Source organism: Salarias fasciatus, chromosome 3, assembly GCF_902148845.1.
Source record: "Salarias fasciatus chromosome 3, fSalaFa1.1, whole genome shotgun sequence".
Taxonomy (NCBI): Eukaryota; Metazoa; Chordata; class Actinopteri; order Blenniiformes; family Blenniidae; genus Salarias; species Salarias fasciatus.
The window spans coordinates 28382823-28402553 of record NC_043747.1 but is presented as its reverse complement, the minus strand read 5'-3'; the positions used below and the strand labels follow the sequence as shown (position 1 = coordinate 28402553).

General features: G+C 46.0%; 1 protein-coding gene across 1 annotated transcript in view; it reads right to left on the bottom strand.

Moving 5' to 3' along the window:
* Positions 1-4239: 4239 nt before the first annotated feature.
* LOC115409286 (low affinity immunoglobulin gamma Fc region receptor III-like) overlaps positions 4240-19731 on the bottom strand; it is a 34334-nt gene continuing 18842 nt past the window's right edge. Inside the window, exons 3-7 of the mRNA XM_030120395.1 lie at positions 14184-14444; positions 13836-14075; positions 13365-13445; positions 5404-5496; positions 4240-4834 (exon numbers count right to left, since the gene is read on the bottom strand). Coding sequence (XP_029976255.1) covers positions 4791-4834; positions 5404-5496; positions 13365-13445; positions 13836-14075; positions 14184-14444 — 719 coding nt within the window. The 3' untranslated portion in view covers positions 4240-4790. The remainder of the gene's footprint in view (positions 4835-5403; positions 5497-13364; positions 13446-13835; positions 14076-14183; positions 14445-19731) is intronic.

The window sequence follows — 19731 nt, the reverse complement described above, 5'->3', positions numbered from 1 at the left end:
ACGAAAATAATGTGTGTGTGTGTGTGTGTGTGTGTGTGTGTGTGTGTGTGTGTGTGTGTGTGTGTGTGTGTGTGTGTGTGTGTGTGTTTTCACATGCTGTATCAAGAAGCTGTGTTAAGTTGAAGCTACAGCACAGTGTTTATGCATTTGTGTCTGAGTGTTCGTATCTTTCACAAAATGTACCTAATAACTGTATTCCGTTGAAACTTCAGGACCATGGGACAGTGTTGTCTTCAGCTCTGTGTTTAATGAGGGTCAGATTCCTCATTCGAAGCTTCATTTGAAATCACTCCGCAGCCTTCAGATCAGAATCCAGAGTCGATCTGGATCAATATCCGTTATAGCGGTGATCACAAAGAACCAACTCAGACCCACAACTTCAGTTTATTGCTGTTAAATGCCTCAACAGCTTTATGTGATTAAAACTGACAGCCTGAATGTACAACAATTTATTTTAGTGAATTTTTTTATTTAAAATGCACATATAAATATATATTTATTAATTAATTTATATATTTATATGAAAGCAAAGCATCTTTTTTAGACTGCATGAATAAAATTTTAAAATAATCTTTGTTTCTCTGACATTATTTCAAATTGATAGGAGACATATCCTCCACTAAACTCCAGCTGGATGAATGAATGAATTAATTAATTAATGAATGAATGAGATAATTAAACACCATGCGGCTGAAAGTGGGCAGAGTCAGAGAGAAACTTTAGACTTTGTGATCAAAACCTGTTCCAGACCACCAGACCAGGTTAGTCTGTTACTGTGTGTCAGAGTGGGATCATCAGTGCAGCAGGTCCTGGTCCTGGTCCAGGTGTCCTGAGGCCTCATTCATCAATCTGTGCGTAGATCAGGTTCTAAATTCTGTCATAGGAATGAAATCTGGAACGTGTGTTTGTCCAAAATAAAACTGTCATTCTGAAGCTCGTCAGCCGGTCGTCAGTGTTGACGGATCCCACCTGTTCTAAACCGCCGTGCTCCTTCATGCTGAGGCTCGTTCACATATTCAGAGACGCCTCCAGTGAACCAGACATGGAAACATCCTCTTTATCAAAGTTTATATTTTCTTTACCTCCATAATCACAGCAGAGAGGTGAAAGAGAGGAAAACATTTCTCAAACTGAAGCTCTGTCAGCAGGTTGAAGCAAAGCAGAAAACATTCTCTGGAACACTGAATGCTGGGAAATCCTGCCTGATGGGGGAACCACCGGGAGAGACCACCAGAGGGAGAAATGCTGGTGTGACCTTAAAGTCAGGGTCAGAAATCCCACAGTAGAGAGGAGCTGGGGGGGGGGGACTTTTTCTCCTCTTGTCTCTGGTTCCAATAAATGCCTCAAAAATCCATCAATATTTATTTTGCTGAAAAAATAAATAAATAAATAAATAAATAAATAAACAAACAAACGTGTATCCTGGTTGGGAATCAAACCTCGGTTTTCTCTTGGTTTCTGCCACTGGACGAAGAGCAGATTCAGTCTATATTTATACAAGGATTCAGCCAGTGTTTCACTGAACTCGCAGAACAATCAATCAATCAATCAATCAATCAACCAATCAGTTCATTTCCCTCCTGAGAACCTGTTTCGCCTCTCAGCTTTCAGATCAGCTGCTCTTTGAAAGCTGGTTCCCTGCAGAACTCCTGGTTCCTCAGAACTCCACAGAGTATTGAACAAACATTTAAACCAGCTGTCTGCTTCTTTTAGAACCTTCAGAACCCACATAGAGAACGTTCTACATTCTGTGTTCTCCTGGTCAGAGTTCTTCATAAATTTTCACACGTTCCAAGTTGATAAATCCCAGATGTGTCCTGGAAACGGTTGATGAATGAGGACCGAGGTCTATCAGGGGTCTGTTTTATTTTTACAGATATGACTGTTTTGTTTTAATTCCTCCTCTGATGATCGACTAAACTTCATAACATTGACTCAGGAACTCTCAGCTCAGATGAACGCAGGACTGCTGGAGACTTTTATATTGTAGCTGTAGTGTTTAATGTTCACCAGCAGGGGGCTCTCTGTTTATTCAGTTCATCCAGAAAGTCTTCAACCGCCTTCACTTTCTACACTTTATGTGTTTTTTCTGAAAGGTCTGGGTTCAGGTCTGGGTTTAGCTCTGGGTTCAGGTCTGGGTTCAGGTCCACTGAAGGACCCTCACAAAGGTGTTCAGTGGAGTTCAGATCTGGACTCTGGTCTGGGTTCAGGCCTGGACTCTGGTTCACTCCAGGACCTTCTCAGAGTTGTTCAGTCGAGTTCAGGTCTGGGCTCAGGTCCACCCCAGGACCTTCACAGGACCTTTTATGTATCTCAAATTATATTGTTTTACTGTATATATCGTGTCTCTTTTGTAATGTTGTGTTGTTGTTTTGTGTCACTAAATGTTTGTCTGCAGCTTTGCACTAGTATGCCCAAGACAAATTTCCCCATGCGGGATAATAAAGTGTAATTCATTCATTCATCACAGGCTGGTCCTGAAGCCTCTCCCTGGTGCTCTGTGTGCTCCAGGTCTCCTTCTGGACTCTCTACCAGGAAGGCCTCATTGAGGGGTCCTGTCTGAAGGTTCTTCCAGTTCCTCAGAGGAACACTGGAGCTCTTTCAGTGTGACCGTCTGGTTCTGGATCATCTCCCCGACCCAGGTCCTTCACCCCCGATGGGGTCTAGAAGGGTCCTGGTGGTTCTAAATGACGGAGGTGGTTTCTGGACCTTCCTCAGATCTCAGCCTCCGTGCGGTCCAGTCCAGGAGGTCGACAGACGGTTCCTTTGCTTCTTCTCTGACATGAACTTCCAGCTGTGGGACCTGATACTGACAGATGTTAACCTTTCAAAATAAAGTCTCATCGACTGAACTGACCCAGGTGGACTGAGAAACATCTGAAGGAGGATCAGTGGAAACAGGAAGAGGCTGGCTTCAGGTTTAGTGTCACAGTATAGAGTCGAGACGGATTTACACGAGATGTTTAACGAGTTTATGTTTAGAGTGAAAAGTGAAGAATATTGAAAACTTTCAGACTGAACTGTACACCCTCAGGAGGCAGCTGTTCAAAGGTAATCCGAGCAGATTCTGGATCAAATCTTGAAAATGGGTTGTTCTAAAGGGAAAGAAGGATTCAGATATAAGATTAGATCATGTATCCAATCCTTGATTTAATCTGGATCAATAGTCTGGATCCTCTCTGGCAGAACCAGCAGTCTCCGGAGCTCAGAAGGCTGGAAGCGTCTTGAATAGGAATAGCGACGCCTCTGAACGACTCCTTAAAGGAGGAAGTGAAGGAAGAGAAGCTCAGATCTTCCTGCAGAGGAACAAAGCAGCAAAGCAGGGAGAACGTCACGCCTGCCTCCTGAAGCAGGGAGGAACCTGCTGGAGAACCCTGAACGTTCTTCACTCTGCTCACTATTGGACATGAAGAATTTTTTGTTTTTATTCTACACTGTTTTGAAACACCCACAGAGTATTAGTTCCTCTCCCTCAGTGATTAGTTGTGTCTCAGTTGTGGACATGATGCTGCTTTAGTGTTTGTGTCAGAATTAAACCTCTGAACCTGAGCCCCTGTGGCTCTTCTGCCTGCTGCTCTCTGCATCGCTGCTCATCCACATTGTGATATCTTCCATTTAGAGCTCTGCTAATCCGGAAAACTGTATCTGTTGCTTTGAACAACCAGCTTAAGTGAGACAGATTAACTGATCCTGGATCACAAAACAGGGGATTTCCAAATCCGGATCATTTTGATCCAGATTAAATTTCTTGAACAATCATGAGCTTTATTCTGCAGATGTTAACATGATCATGGAGAACAAATCTTGTAAATCAGGAAAAATTTTTTCATCCATCAGTGAAAGTTTGAGACTTTCTGCAGAACCAGACTCAAGGTAAAAGTGTTGTCGTCTCCTTTAATCGAACAGTGAGCTCTAACTGTTTCTAGATTGTGGTCGTGTCTTTGTGTGTGTGTGTGTGTGTGTGTATGTGTGTGTGTGTGTGTGTGTGTGTGTGTGTGTGTGTGTGTGCGTGTGTGTGTGTGTGTGTGTGTGCATGTGTGAGAGTGAGAGAGAGAGATTGTCGGTGAACCACATCCTCACCAGAGCATTTCAATGTTTCAATCTGATGTTTGTCTGAAACCACACAGAGACTCTGAGACCAACGTTTATTCTTCAGCAACAGAAGCTTCAGTTCAAATCCTCCTGATCTCTGAACATGTTTCTCAGCTTTTATCTGGATTTTTTACAAAACCAGTGAAAAAAAAAATAGAAAAAATTAAATCAGCGAAAAACCAGTCGAACATAGAAAACTGGTTGAAAATAAAGTCAGAAAACATGAGAAATAAAAAGCACCGCAGTTTGAGCCAGCAAGTGTGAAAACCCTCTGGAAAATAGAAGGAAGAAGATTAATTTGAACATATATATAAGTAATTTTTGATTGTTTAATATGAGGAGTGACTTTTTTTACTATCAGAGAGACGACAGATAGAGAAACAAACTGAAGAAAAACCTGATAAAACTCAATAAAAACCCATTCAAACAAAATGAATGCAATTAAACACCTGTTCAAACTCAATAAAAAGAGTAAAAACCTGATCAAATTCAAATAAAACTCAATAAAAGCAGTTCAAGCCAAATAAACTCATGAAACCGTGATGAAACTCAATTAAAACTGGATCAAAAAAAATTCGAACTCAGATAAAACCTAATAGAATCCAGTCTGAACTCAGCAGAACTCAGTAGAACTCGATAGAACTCAGTAGAACTCAGCAGTGTGGAGGTCTGGATCCGGATGGGTCTGGACTGGGGGGTCACCTCAGGGAGGAGTAGACCACGTCAGGCTCTGGAGGAATCTCTGAAAACACCAACAGGAAATAAACCAAGTGAAACATTGAGACATTTGATTCAGAGTTTGATCCTGAAGAGAAAAAGTAGAACCAGAATCCAGACTTGATTCAAACCAGAATGTTTCCTGTGAAACAGGAAGAAGCAGCAGGAGGCGGCTCCATCTGTGAAAACACTCTGAGAGCAGCTGATACACACTAAAGCACAGGAGCTGCTTCTACTGGACTCTACTGCTGATTCACTCTGACAGGAACATCTGGAAAGACTCTGCTCTGATCCACTGGTCCACACTTTATCTGAGCTCTGGAGCAACAGAACCACAAGCAGGAGAACCAGGGTCAGACTGACAGGAGAACCAGGGTCAGACTGACAGGAGAACCAGGGTCAGACTGACAGGAGAACCAGGGTCAGACTGACAGGAGAACCAGGGTCAGACTGACAGGAGAACCAGGGTCAGACTGACAGGAGAACCAGGGTCAGACTGACAGCAGAACCAGGGTCAGACTGACAGGAGAACCAGGGTCAGACTGACAGGAGAACCAGGGTCAGACTGACAGGAGAACCAGGGTCAGTTCTTACCTGACTTCTCCGCTCGGCTTCGTTTCTCTTTGATGACTATTTGTCCATAAGAAACATCTTGAACTCTGACGTCTGAATACACTGGATCCACATCTGGAACACAGAACACACACTGTAACACACGCTGTAACACACAGTAACACACACTGTAATATACACTAACACAAACTGTAACACACTGTAACACAGTAATAGTCATAGGTACACAGTAATACACACCCTTCTTGTTTGGCTCTCGGAGGAGGCAGACACTTGTTCTATCGCTCCTACTTTGCTTCTCCCTCCCTCTTGTCTCTGCTGCTGCTGTCTTTGTCTCGTCTGTTTGACTGGAGGAATCACTTGACTTGGTTTTTCGAACTACCCAAAATATCAACCATGGAATTGATCAGCTGGTCTCTCTACGCAATTGATACGATCATTTCAGCGAAGAGCACAGGAGCGGGGGATCCTGCTTCTCCGGACGGATAACGGCATGCTGGGTATGTGATGGACAGTCAGGGACAGTGGAGGGGTGTCACATGCCCGACACCCCTGTCCGCGGAGGACATATAAGATGTGTACATTTTTGGATTTGATGATCGGCCCGCTGCTGATTGGCTGGTGCTGCGGCCTGAGCTTCTGGAGGATTAAGAAGACCGCCGCCATAAAGGATGTCCAAGGGATGACGGTCTTTTCAAATCAACGGGCAAAAGCTGACGCTAATGGTTTGGGCTAACTTGATGGACAATTTGGCTGGGGTTGTGGTCGATTCAAGACGCAAGTTGGATGTCATGACGGGAGGGTTATACTCAGCTGCTTCTGATAAAGTTGAGAACCAAGCAGAGGAAGGTTAAACGGCTCCTTCCACCAGAACAAGACACCTACTGATTGCATCTGGAGCCCCTTTCAATTCAAAACAACCCCCTGAAAGACCCAAGGCCAAAGGACTGCTTGTCTATATCCTCCCTCTCTCTCTCAATGCCACCTGCCTCACCTCTAAACTGTTTCTGTCAAGGTCGTCTCCACGGCAACTACCATCTGCTACTGGGTCACGATGACTGGAGCACCACGGAGTGGGACGGGCTGACCACAGACATACTGCACACACTGGACTGATAAACTGAGAAGCCACACACGCTGCATCCATGACGTTCCCTCCTCCACTCCAGCGCCTCCGCCTGGCGCGTTGGGATGGCTGCGACGGCTGATCTGCTGAACTGATGCAACTGTCTTAAGTCATTGCTGTATTTTTGTGCGGGTTTGTTTATTTGGTTCCTCATCCTAACTTTGTTTCCCTTAGGAAGCACAGTCTGAAATGATGTACCTTTTTGTGATTCCCCTCTGCCCCAAAGAAGGTTCCGGGCTGGACCAAGAGTGGGAACAGGCGGGAGGTGGTTGCACGGATATGGTTTAGGATTTCATCGATTTATTTGGGTGATTAGTTCAGCTCATTCTGAAGTTTGGGTTTTGTTTTCTTTAGATTATTAGAATGACTTTTGTAGTGGAGGATTTTAACATAAATTTAGTGAACTAACATTATGTTTTTACGCCTCTGGAGTATTTATGGTTTTACCCATTTGAGGTGAATGTATTTAAGGGCCTGCACACATTCAGTTAGCGGTTGTAGTTCATTGTAGCCAGTGGTAGTTGTAGCTGAGGTTCTACGCTGCTGCCAGGGAAGCCATGCCCCTGTGAAATCCTCCAAGCACTTTTTTGGCACTTTTTTTGCACTTCATATATACATTAGAAAAAAAAAAACTCTGTTCTCGCCCACCCAGTGGTATTGTGTGTGTCTCCTTCAAGCTCGGGTCCTCTACCAGAGGCCTGGGAGCTTGAGGGTTCTGCGCAGGATCTTAGCTGTTCCCAGGATTGCGCTCTTTTGAACAGAGATCTCAGATGTTGTTCCTGGTATCTGCTGGAGCCAGAGCCGGCCCGTGGCATAGGCAGCTGCTAAGGGTGCCGTCCATTAGGGGGCAACAGCGCCGCTGGGCCGACAGCACAAATGGGAAAGATGAAAGGTGAGCTAGGTGGCTGCCTAGGGCGCAGCCGACAGGTGGGGGTGCAGGCGAGGTGGTGGCTGCAGTCTCCGGCCACCCTCCCCCACCCACTCCGACGCGACATGTGGGGCACCCCCGTTGACTGAGGGCGCTCGTCTTGGGCTCGTCTGGGGCGCATAACAAGCACGGGCCAGGGCTGGCTGGAGCCATCCTCCCTGCTTGTTACTGCTCCCAGTGTCCCAATCACTTTGCACCCCACACTCTCTCTATCTCTTCCCTCAGCCCTTGGTATTTCTCCAGCTTCTCCTGCTCCTTTTTCCTGATGTTCCATCACTTGGGATTGCTACATCTGTCACCACAGCTGTCTTCTGCTGTTTATCCACCACCACAATGCCCTGACAGAATATCTAATAAAATCCCCCCCTTGTGGGAATAATGAAGGATTTTTAACTTTCAATAACTCCGCTGGTCCATCCTGCCATGGAGATGAGTGCAGTTCATCGCGCGGACCTATAATCTGTTCAGACCTCAGCCGGTGTCCGTTCGTCCAGGCGCCGCTGCTCGCCGCTGCCGTAAACAGCATCCTCCAGACAGCGTTTTTCTATTCTCCTTAATTCCAGTTTTTATTCTTCTACAGAGCTCATCCTGATTTACCTCCACCTGAGACCTGACGGGATCTATTTACAGCTCCCAAAAGTTTCTTTTTTCTCCAAAATCGCTCCTTTTCCGTGTTTGATCTCAGTGGGCGCAGCTTCAGAACATTTCAGGGCTTAACATGTTGATGATCAAATTCAGCCGCCGCATTTATCAACACCCGATGACTCAAACGCTGGGATCGGTGAGGTACGGAGGTTTCTGTAATGCCGCGTACGATGAGCTCACCGCTCAGATATACACCCGTTTGAAAGACAGATTGATAAATGAGGGCCATTGTGTGGCGTGAGTGCGTGACAAAAGACCGAAATGCGTGACTGTCACACTCAGTGCATGGGCCGAGTTGGTCGGGGCCGACTTGACTGTAAGCCCAGCGGGCCAGCTCTTGTAGTCATTTGGAATTGTCTCGCGGGCCACATGTAATTACATGGCGGGCCAGATTTGGCCCGCAGGCCAGAGTTTGACACCTGTGACTTAGCAGATCATCACTGGGGGCCATCTTCTTGGTATACTCATGGAGGCTCTTGGTTTCCTCCTGGATAGTGGCTCTGACACTCACTAGTCCTTGGGCTCCCTCCTTTCTCTTGGTGTATAGCCTCAGTATGATGGACTGAGGGTGGAACCCTCCCTGCATTGTAAGGAGCTTTCTTGTCTTGATATCAGTGGCTTGCATTTCTTCCAGCGGCCAGGATATTATGCCAGCAGGGTATCTGATTACTGGTAGGGCGTAGGTGTTTATGGCCTGGATCTTATTTTTGCCATTCAGCTGACTCTTCAGGACCTGTCTTACTCTCTGTAGGTATTTGGCTGTGGCTGACTTTCGAGCTGCCTCCTCATGGTTACCATTTACCTGTGGGATCCCCAGGTACTTGTAGCTGTCCTGCACATGTTATGTTCCCTTCAGGCAATTCAACTCCTTCAGTTGTGATCACCTTCCCTCTTCTAGATACCATTCGTCCACACTTATCCAGTCCGAATGACATCCCGATGTCATTGCTGTATATCCTGGTGAGGTGAATCAGGGAGTCGATGTCACGCTCCTTCTTGGCATACAGTTTGATGTCATCCATGTAGAGGAGGTGGCTGACAGTTGTTCCACTCTTGAACCGGTATCCAAAGCCGCTCTTGGTAATAATCTGGCTGAGGGGGTTCAGGCATATGCAGAACAGCAGGGGGGACAGTTCATTGCCTTGGTATATGCCGCATTTGATGCTCACCTGTGCCACTGGCTTTGAGTTGGCCTCTAGTAGGGGTGTAACGATAACCGATTTTGGATCGGTTATCTTTTTGTAACATAAAAGATCCGAGTGGATCGGACCACGGAGCCGAGATCGGTTCAGATGCATTAAAAACGATCCGATGGCCCGGATTTATGCCCGTGCATCGGTTTTTTAAATTCAAGTACATGTTGTGCCCAGTATGTATACATAAACGCTGCCTCCGGCGCAAAACGGCGTCTCACGTCGCCGCCATGTTACTGCTTTATCTCTGATCTGAAAAGAGCCTGACTGTGACTTTGGAACATGAACGCCTCACAGCTGAGCGACCGTCACCTGCTGCATCCAAGAGCAACACGATGATCACTGAACATCAAGATGAAGATAAAACAACAAGCAGAACAGTAAACAGCCACGCTAAACCCAAAAATTAAACCTACCAGAACAATGTTTCCCTCGTTCTCTCCAAGCCGCCGCTACGCCGATCACATACTTCCTCTAAGAACTGAACTGTCCGTCAGCAACACCTTTCCCGTTCCGTCTCGAGTTTAAATCTTCTTTCCACCGTCTCAGAAGTTGAGATGCGTCCCGTCGACTGATGTTGAAGCATGAAGGAATCGTTCAAATCCAGCTAGTTCGTCGGTGGCTAACAGCTAAGCTAACCTCTGACTGCAACGTTTCGCAGCAGGACGCTTTTACCAAGTGTCCCTGAACGCAGCACAGCGCAGGTTTTTCACTGAATCAGAGGGTTTCAGGTGTTTCACAGGTAATGAAGGCGGTTTAGGAGGAGCTGGATGCTGACAGGTTAATCGATGGCGTTACTGCCTCTGTGAAGCAGGTGTCTCAGATTCCTAAAATCATCTGGTCGGCCAGATATGATTGTTCGCAGGCTACTTTTTATTTATATTTATCATTATTTAATTTATATTTTATTTTCATTTATTTATATAAATTATATGTATTTATTTTTTTTGTGATAATTTATTTTTTTTATCTATTTTTTTATACCTTAGTTTTTTTTCATTGGGATTGTATTTTAAGTACAGGCAGAGTTTGAAGTTGTTGAAATTACTGTAGTTGTTGAAGTCTGTTTTGGTTTATTCTGAACACAAAAAAGTAAACAAGCTGTTTTGAAGTTTAATTTCTGTTTTTCTCTCTTAGTTACAGAGTGCCTGACAGTTACATTAAATTGTCAATTTGTATCGAATCAAATCGGATCGGATCGGATGGGATCGAATTGTTAAATATTTTTTATGAATCGCCCTTGAATCGAATCGTAGCCTGTGAATCGAGATCGAATCGAACCGTTTTGTGGGTCAAAGATTCACACCCCTAGCCTCGAGACTTGTCTTCCACAGCCCCGTTGAGTTCTGAATGAAGCTCCTTAGAGTCCTGTTGATGTTGTACAGTTTCAAGCACTCCAGTATCCAGTGTGGCATTGAGTCATAGGCTTTTTTGTAATCAATCCAAGCAGTGCACAGGTTGGTGCTGCGGGCCTTGCAGTCTTGGGCGATTGCCCTGTCAACCAGTAGCTGGTGTTTGGCCCCCCTGGTGTTATTGTCAATCTCTTTTTGTGCTTTACTCATGTACTAATTCATGTGCCTGCTTTTCTTGGCCGCTATGATGCCTGATAGGAGTTTCCATGTGGTGCTGAGGCAGGTTATAGGCCGGTAGTTTGATGGTATTGTTCCCTTCTGGGTGTCCTTCATGATGAGGACTGTCTGACCTTGGGTTAGCCACTCTGGGTGTGTCCCTGATATTAGCAGCTGGTTCATTTGTGCTGCAAGGCATTCATGGAGTGCAGTTAGCGTCTTAAGCCAGTAGGTGTGAATCTTGTCGGACCCTGGAGCTGTCCAGCTCTTCATTTTGGCCACTCTTGCCTGTACATCTGCTGTTGTAATTACTACTGGGTCTTGTTCTGGGAGGTTGCTGTGCTCTGCCTGCAAGCCTGCCAGCCACTGGGCATCGGTGTTGTGTGACACATCTTTCTCCCAGAAACACCCTGTTTATTCTCCTGGTCTCCACTTCTCTGGTGTATCTCTTTAGGCGGGTAGCTAGGGCTGTGAGTCTTTGCTTAGCAGTCTCCAGTGCCTCAGTTATTGACAGCTTTCTGTATTTCTTGGGCAGTTCTTTCTTGAGATTCACCCCTCTGCTTAGTTCTGCGAGGAAGCTGACTTCTCTACATGTTGCCATGATTTTTGCGTCTAACCTTCTTTTCCATGGAGGTTCTTGGTCACTCTAGCTGCTCATGGTTTTCAACTTGTAGCCAAGCATCTCCAGGATAACTGTACTGTTGCATATATCAGCTGATTGGTCTGAGAGCCGCTCCAGTCAGAACTGTTTTGTTTTGAGAACACGACTCAGTTATTTATACGACGTGCGCCGTGGTTTGGAAAGGGATATCCCGATTGAATCCGCTGACTTGTAAACGGGGTAACTCTCTGTCTGTTACAGCATTTAAACAAGGTTTTTTGAATGTTTCAGAAACCCAGATATTGACCTGAACCCGAATGTTAGCTGCATGTAAACATAGTCACTGTTACACACGCTGTAACACACACTGTAACCCAAACTGGAATACACACTGTATGACACACTGTAACACACACTGTAAGACACACTAATACACACTGTAACACACACAGTGTACATTATGTGTGTGTGTGTGTGTTTGTTGCAGATAAACCACTACTTCTGAAACATGAGTAGTTTTTCACTGAAAGCCTTGTTGCCATTGCCTCGTAAACCAGCCCCCCCCCCCCCCCCCCCCCCCCCCCAACTCCTCATCCGTTTGGATTTTGGAGATGAGCTCAGTCTGGGCAGGAGCCCATAGAAGGGGATTTCTCCTGAAACGGCCGAGCCAATCAAGGTTGCCGCTTTTTGTTTTCAAATTTTTATGGCCCATTCTGGTGGCTAAACCGGAAGTGACGCTATCGCTGCGCTTATCGGAGATGACGGACTTTAACTTTAACCATCGTCTGAAAGCTGCAATCAGTAAAGTTAGAGCCGAAATACCAAGAATTACAACAAGCAAGCAAGAGCAAGAGTCTGCGCTTAGTGAGTTTCTAACAGGAAAAGACGTTTTCTCGTGTCTTTGCGTGTAGGAAGCTAGAGCTAATGAGCTAATGCTAACCCTTAGAGAAGCGAACGCATTGTGATGACGTATTTGTTTTGAATTTGTTTTGAAGCGCTGATTGGCTGAAGTGCGCTGTCAGGCAAAGGAGTAACCAACACCCCCTGCAAGAAGTTTCAATGGGCTCCTATCCAGACTAAGCTTAACTCCAAATCCAAATGTGGATGAGGAGTGGGCGGGTCTGGTTTACGAGGCTATCGTTGCCATGGAAACATGCTCAAACCACGAGCAGCCGGTGGTCACCACGTGACTTCCTGTTCCCGATTACACAGGAAGTCACATCACCAACGGCCAGCTCACGCGCCCCCCCCCCAAAACACGCACATACATACACACACACAGACACGCTGAGCCACTTGACACGTAGCAGCATTTCAGTGCACTCTTCTGGGAACGACAGTCAAGTTAAGGCACAATGCAACGAGTGTCAGAAAGAAAAACGTTGACACTGTCAGTGTGTAAAAACAACACACACTGCAACACACACTGTAACACACACAGTGTACATTTGTGTGTGTGCGTGTGTGTGTGTGTGTGTGTACGTGTGTGTTGCAGACAAATCACTCCTTCTGAAACATCACTGGTTTTGCACTGAAAGCCCCGTTGCCATGGAAACATGCTCAAACCACGAGCAGCCGGTGGTCACCGTGTGAGTTTCTGTTCCTGATTACACAGGAAGTCCAGGAAGTCGCACCACCAACGGCCTGTCATTTAAAGAACACAGAAGCAGCAGTCAGACGAGTGAGGAACCTTCTCAGGAGAGGAGGGACCGTGGTGGTCTGGTTCTGTTTTGGATCTTCAGGACCTGGAAGACTCGTCATAACGAACTGAATCTGAAGTTCCTCTGTCAGTAGGAGACCTGGAGCTGAAACCCACTGGGGTTCTGCAGCAGAACATTGATCCAGAACTCAGCAGCCAGTGTTCCTCTGAAGGTTCTAGAGGGTCTGGGTGGGGGTCTGGGTGGAGGTCTGGAGCTCCTACCTCTGCTCCGTCTGACCGGCTGCTGCTGACGCTGCAGGATGTTGACGTCGCTGTAGGTGACTTCAGGTTCTGCTGCCGAGCCTGAACACAGAACGTCCAGAACGTCAACAGTCGTCCGTCTGAAGAGACAAACCTTCAGGAGTCTGCTGCTCACCTTCAGGGTTCCTGCTGCAGAACCGGACCAGCAGGAGAACCAGCAGGAGAACCACAACGAGAGAGGAGAGGGAGATCCACACAGGGAGGAGACGGGAGGAGGAACCAGGAGGAGGATCAGAGGAGGAACCAGGAGGAGGATCAGAGGAGGAACCAGGAGGAGGATCTGAGGAGGAACCAGGAGGAGGATCAGAGGAGGAACCAGGAGGAGGATCAGAGGAGGAACCAGGAGGAGGTTCTGTCTTGTGGTTCCCTGAAATCAGTCTCAGTTGAAGGAGGTTCTCAGCAGCAGACCTGCAGCAGGTTCGTCCTCCTCACCTGAGACAGAGATCCAGCTGGGTGGAGACTCTCCAACACCTCTGAAGCTACACCTGTAGAGGCCTTCAGCAGAGCGGGAAACATGGCGGAGGGTCATGTGACCTGTGGACTCGGTCCCGATGGAGACGCCGTCTTTAAAGAACTCAGCTGAGAGGGTGGAGGGAGCGCTGGTTCTACAACCCAGAGTGACGTCCTGTCCCTCCATCACAGGGAGGACTGGACTCTGGAGGACCACTGTATCTGGACACAGAGAGCAGAGTCCAGCATCTGAGACACACACACACACACACACACACACACACACACACACACACACACACACACACACAGACACATACACACTCTTACCAGCTGCAGTGATGTTGATGCTGCTTCCAGCTGCTCCCTCTCTGGACGCACACCAGTAAACTCCACTGTCTCTGGGGTAAATTCCTGTGATTCTACAGGAGGAACCAGCAGCTTCTCCCCACCCGTCTCCACATGAACTCCTCTGTCTGCTGCTGGTCTTCCTCCAAACTGTCCATCCGTCCTCCTCACAGCTCAGAGACACTGAGTCTCTCTTAAGGAACTGAGATCTGCTGGGACTCACAGTCAGACCTGCTGAGAACGCTGAAACAGGGACCAGAGCTGCTGATAGAGGAACATCTTCATCACCCGGTCAGTCTAATATTCATCTCATCAATAACTGTTCTTTTGTCAGTTCATGCAGTCAGTGCATTTCAAATCCTTTTGAACAAAGAGCTTTACATCATTAATCACATTGAAAATGTTGGTTAGGAGAGACTCAGTGGTGACTCTGGTGATACCCAGAGGACGGCAGTGTCTCACAGCTTGACCCCTCAGAGTAAAGGTCGCTGAGAGCTGCAGAGTGAGGAGGAGGAAGCAGACTGACCTGGAAGCGCTGCTGCGTAGATGATCAGAGAGGTCAGAGCTGAGGAGGACAGGCAGGTTAGTCAGACCTCCACCCGGCCTGACGGAGCAGACGTGGAGCAGAGAGGAGTGTGTCTCACCCAGCAGACGTCTGTCCTCCATGGTGTCCGCTCTCACAGTCAGCCTGCTGGCCGCTGTTCAACACAGTCATTGAAGCCCGCCCTCTTCCTCTGCTCTGTGGTTTCTCTCCTGAGCTGCTGAGGCCGTCTCTCAGGCCCCATCCGCCCGAAGACGAATCCAGGCCAAAACGCAAAAATATTTGATCAATTCACCCTGTCATCCACACCAATTCAGCATTCCGTGGATCTGAAACCGAACATTTTTGAAACCAGGTCTCAGGATGAACAGATCTGAAAACTGTTGTATCCATGGTTCCGTAATTCCTCCTATTTTGGAACGTTTCCTGATACGCTTGCGTCATCGTGCTACGTCGTAACAAATGCGCATGCGCAGAACACTGTAAACAGCAATGACAATGGTGCTGTGCAGTGTAGCAGACGTCCTGCTGAAGACTGTGAGCCTTTTGCCACTTTTACAGCAAAATATAGAGTATTTGCAGCTAACGTCACACACCCGGCCTCGCAGTGCGCGTCGGGTAGTCGCTGCCATGTTGGAGTGAAAACAAACATTCAGGCGTATGGCGCTCTTTCACTATTCTACAGGATTATGCGGCTAATTTTGGCTAGCAGAGAGCATGAATGGATGGAAAATGACCACAAAACGGTAAGGAAATAAAACATGTTGTGTTTGGTGAGAACAGCTCTGAGATTTGGTGAAGAAGTGTGTGAGAAACATGCGATCTGAGGTGTTGGCTGTGAAATGTGATGATCGGTTTTGGGTTTGTTTTGCCGCTGATGGGAGCTGGTCGGCTCGGAGAATATTCTGCCTGGTGTCATCTTACAGTGTAGATTTTTTAGTTTCATATGATATCCAATATGTTGCGGTGGAGCAAACGGATCCTACGTTGTGTAGTATTTTGTGTCTGGAGGTGCGGGTGAGGGGGGCGTGTTTAATTGTTGTGTCTGGATTTTAAAGTTGTTCTGTAAAACAAACACTCGGGCGTCAAAGTGCAGTTGAGGCATTCAGTTAGTGAGATTAAGGCTTGTTGTTTGAGACCCAATTGAAAGAAATCATCTTCACAGCATTTTAGTCACTTTTTACACTCGCTGAAGTGGAGCAGACGGCTGTTCGATCTGGTGTCGTGCCGTAAAATGACTGCCCCCGAAGGGGACGCGCATTGACGTGTTCCTGTACTTCTCCACTGCTCCCATACGCCTTCGTCGCTGCTTTTGTGTATGCAGAAGAACAGTTGATTAGATAACAATAAATGTCGGCGTACTCCAGATCGGGGGGGGGGGTTCTTGAGTCTCAGCCGTGCATGGCTGAACAGGCGGTTGGCATTAAGTACGGGTCCTGCTACAGCCTGAAATCCGTAGTTTCTCCCGGTATCGGTCTTTTTGTGCTACGTCAAGATTGTCCACTTGGTCTGACAACACAGCAATATCCCTGCTCTCCTTATCAGTCGATATTTTCAACGTTAAAGAACACGAACGCACACTACTGTATGGAATGAAACCGCGTATCACTGGTTGTTTTCACTCCAATATGGCTGCGGTCCTCTGGTTGACAACACCCGGGTCACGTGACTGCAAATACTGTATTGCACAAGGCGGAGGCGCTATGATATTGCCGTGTATTTCCAGCGGTTGTCAATGAAGCGCCACCTAACGGCCTGGTATGTTATTGCAACGTTTCAGCCGTTCTGAAAACAGTGACGTGGACGGTCATAAATATTGAATTAACTCCGTCTTTACGGGAAAATGTCTTTTTGGAACTATGAGCGTTTTGGCTTCGTGTGGATGGGGCCTAAGTCTCTGTGTCTTCATGTGAGGACAGAGGAGTGTTTTGACATCAAGTTCCTAGTAAATGAAGGTCACGGTGCCTTGACAAGAATTGAGAGGAGTCGTCTGAATAGCAACATGTTATTCTGGAGGCTTTTGCCTAAATAAACTGGATGACTGAAGCCATGGAATGTCCATTCTATTCATATAGAACATTTAAAGATGCCTTTGGCCAGCCAAGTGCTTTATGGGACATTAAAACAGGACCAGTAGTGATCAAATCAATGAAGAGAATTACAGTGGAGGAGAAGGTTGTCAGCGAACTTGTCTGAACCCTTTTCAGTCCTAATAAATCCTCCCTGTGCAGCGTCGACACCTTGACTCCTCATCTGTGGCTCTGACTCACAAAGTTCAACTTTAGGACAAATGATCAGACGAGCCGCTGTGGGCCTTCACTGACCCCTGTGTGACCTCTTAGTCTGCGATGAGGAGCCTGCAGGTCTGTTTCTGCAGGTCTTTCATGTGACCAGCAGAGCAAGCTGTTGTCTTCATATGAGCACAATACAAGTTTTAACAGAGTTTATCTGTCTACATTTACATGACTGTCTATGTCTATATATCTATACTGATAGATCACAGTTGAACATTTTCCATGTTTTTTCTATATTTTCTTGATTATTCACTTTGTAGATTCTCTCTGAAGACATCAGAGCTATGAATTAACACATTTGGAATCATGCAGTAAAGAAAAGTGAAATCAGTGAAAAGATGTTTGATATTCTAGATTCTTCAGTGGTCAGTGTTTCAGAGCTTCAGCCTTCTCTTATTGTTTTTTTTTCTTCACAGCTGAATCATCTCGGTCACCTGAGGAATTTATTTTCTTATCAACGGGGTTGTGTATATTTATATATGTGTTTATCTACGTATACATCTCTGTGTCTATGTATGTGTGATGAAAAACATTAATTTGTTATGGTCTGATTAGGTGTTTTTTTTTTATATATATATATCTGAGTAACACTGAAGTTTTTCTCCGTCTGTTATCAGCAGGATGTCACTGTTCTGATGAAACGCTGAAAAACGTTTGACACATATGCACACAAGCACCAACCTCCTTATCCCAACCCTAACCCTAATGCGGAAGTGCAAAAAAGCTGTAACTCCGGAAAAATTCCAGCAGGGGGCGATGATGCTGGTTTCAAAAAGAGCCCCGGTCTCCTTGGGACCTATTCAAAAATGCCGATTTTCAGAGTGCAAATAAACATATAAAGCGCCCGGTTTCAGAACATGTTTTGGCCTGTATCACTAGGCTCTACAGCCATGCTGGCTTCACCACACTCTGATTTTCACATAAATCATCTGTTGATTTTATATTACGAGTTAAAATTTGTGCATACATCGCCCTATCACAGCGCCTTCTGTGTTCACGTGATGCGGTCACGTGACGGACTGGACATTTACTTCCGGTATGATTCAATCTGGAGACGTCCTGCTGGACTGCTGAAATATTCAGAACGGGACTTCGGAGCGCTACGGGAGACATCAGGAAAGATCTGTTCATTATATTTACGATCCACGGATACATATCTCCATGTTTATTTTAACTTCTTTCGGTAAGAAGTCACGTGACCACTGGAACCGGATATCCTGCTCACGTGATTTACAGAAACCTGTGGGGCGAGAGCCACCGCGGGGGCGCAGATAATAGTTCTAGGTAATAGTTAAGTTCTAGTTCTAGTTGTAGTTGTAGTTAAGTTCGAGGTAATAGTTGTAGATCGTAGTTCTCTAGTAGAACTCCAGAACATGGCCCTGCTCCTGCTCCTCACTGTGACCTGCTGGATGTCTGTGGACTCAGGTCAGTGTTACTGTTTTCAGGACTTCCTCTCTGCACAAAACCAGGAACAGGAATTAATCCGGCAAACTGTGGTGATCCTGGACGAAGTTAGCCTCAAGTCGGTTGCACAAAAGCTGGCCAAGTCACCATGGTGATTTATCCTCTGCAGCTCGCTGCTCCACAGCAGGCTAACTACCAGGAGAAGATTAAACTGCTGTCAACAACGTGAGAAATGGGCGTGGTTTACAGCAGTTCCTTGATTTTTACACACATTACATCATTTAATCATCCTGCAGCCAAATCTTAGAACTGTAGTCGCTGCATCTGCAGGGTCTGGTTGACTTTAGTATTATTTTCTTGCTCAGATTATATGAAGACCAACATAGACATTTCAGAATCCTTTCTTCATTAATGCAAGTCCTACAATAAAAGGTTCACAATTATTGTAAAGACAATGGGGGGGAAAATGAAGTTGGTACTAAACCACACTGATGTAAAAAATAAAGAATAAGAATTAAAATACAACAACCCTGAAGCTACACAATGAAAACACAGGAAAAATAAATGTTTCACACCACTGAAATGGACACAATATAACAGACAGCATCGTTTTGTCTCCTGAAAATAGGAAAATCGTCCTATTTCAGGACTCCATCTTTAGAAGTGAACGGCCCCACATCATTCTGACTCGACTCTTTAAAGGCTAAAATCAGACAGAAATTAATTCTCAGAAGAAACAAATTCATCACTTCATTTGATTTTTGCTCTTTGGGCTTCACTTCAGTAACTGACCAGACTGCAGAATATTTTAATGTCTGGTTTTCACCTGCTGGAGGTTCTTTTCTGGCTGGACAGGTTTGTTCTTCATGACAGATGAGGATGAAACAGAACACAGCATGAGAACAGCTGAGTCAATAGAGAACACGACACAGAGTTGAAATTTTCTGTGAACTTAATTATACTTCACATAACCTGAGTAACGTGCACCTCTCTGGGCCTCATTAAAGATAAACACCAGGATTTATTAGTGGACTTGAAAAGTCCTCAGCTCAGTCCTTGAACTGTAATGAGGACAGAGTCTGTGGAGGACAGGTTAGTCATTGGACATGTTCGCACTACTTACACATTGAGCCGGTCGTTATTACCTGCCAGGCTTTTCCCTCCTTTCTTACAACACTTGTGTTGCTTTTCTTGTGGATTATATGTTTTACTTCTTCATGTAGTTGAAGAAGCATTGCTGCTCATCAGGGTGTGAACTACGGGGGGGGGGGGGGGGGGGGGGGGGGGGTCT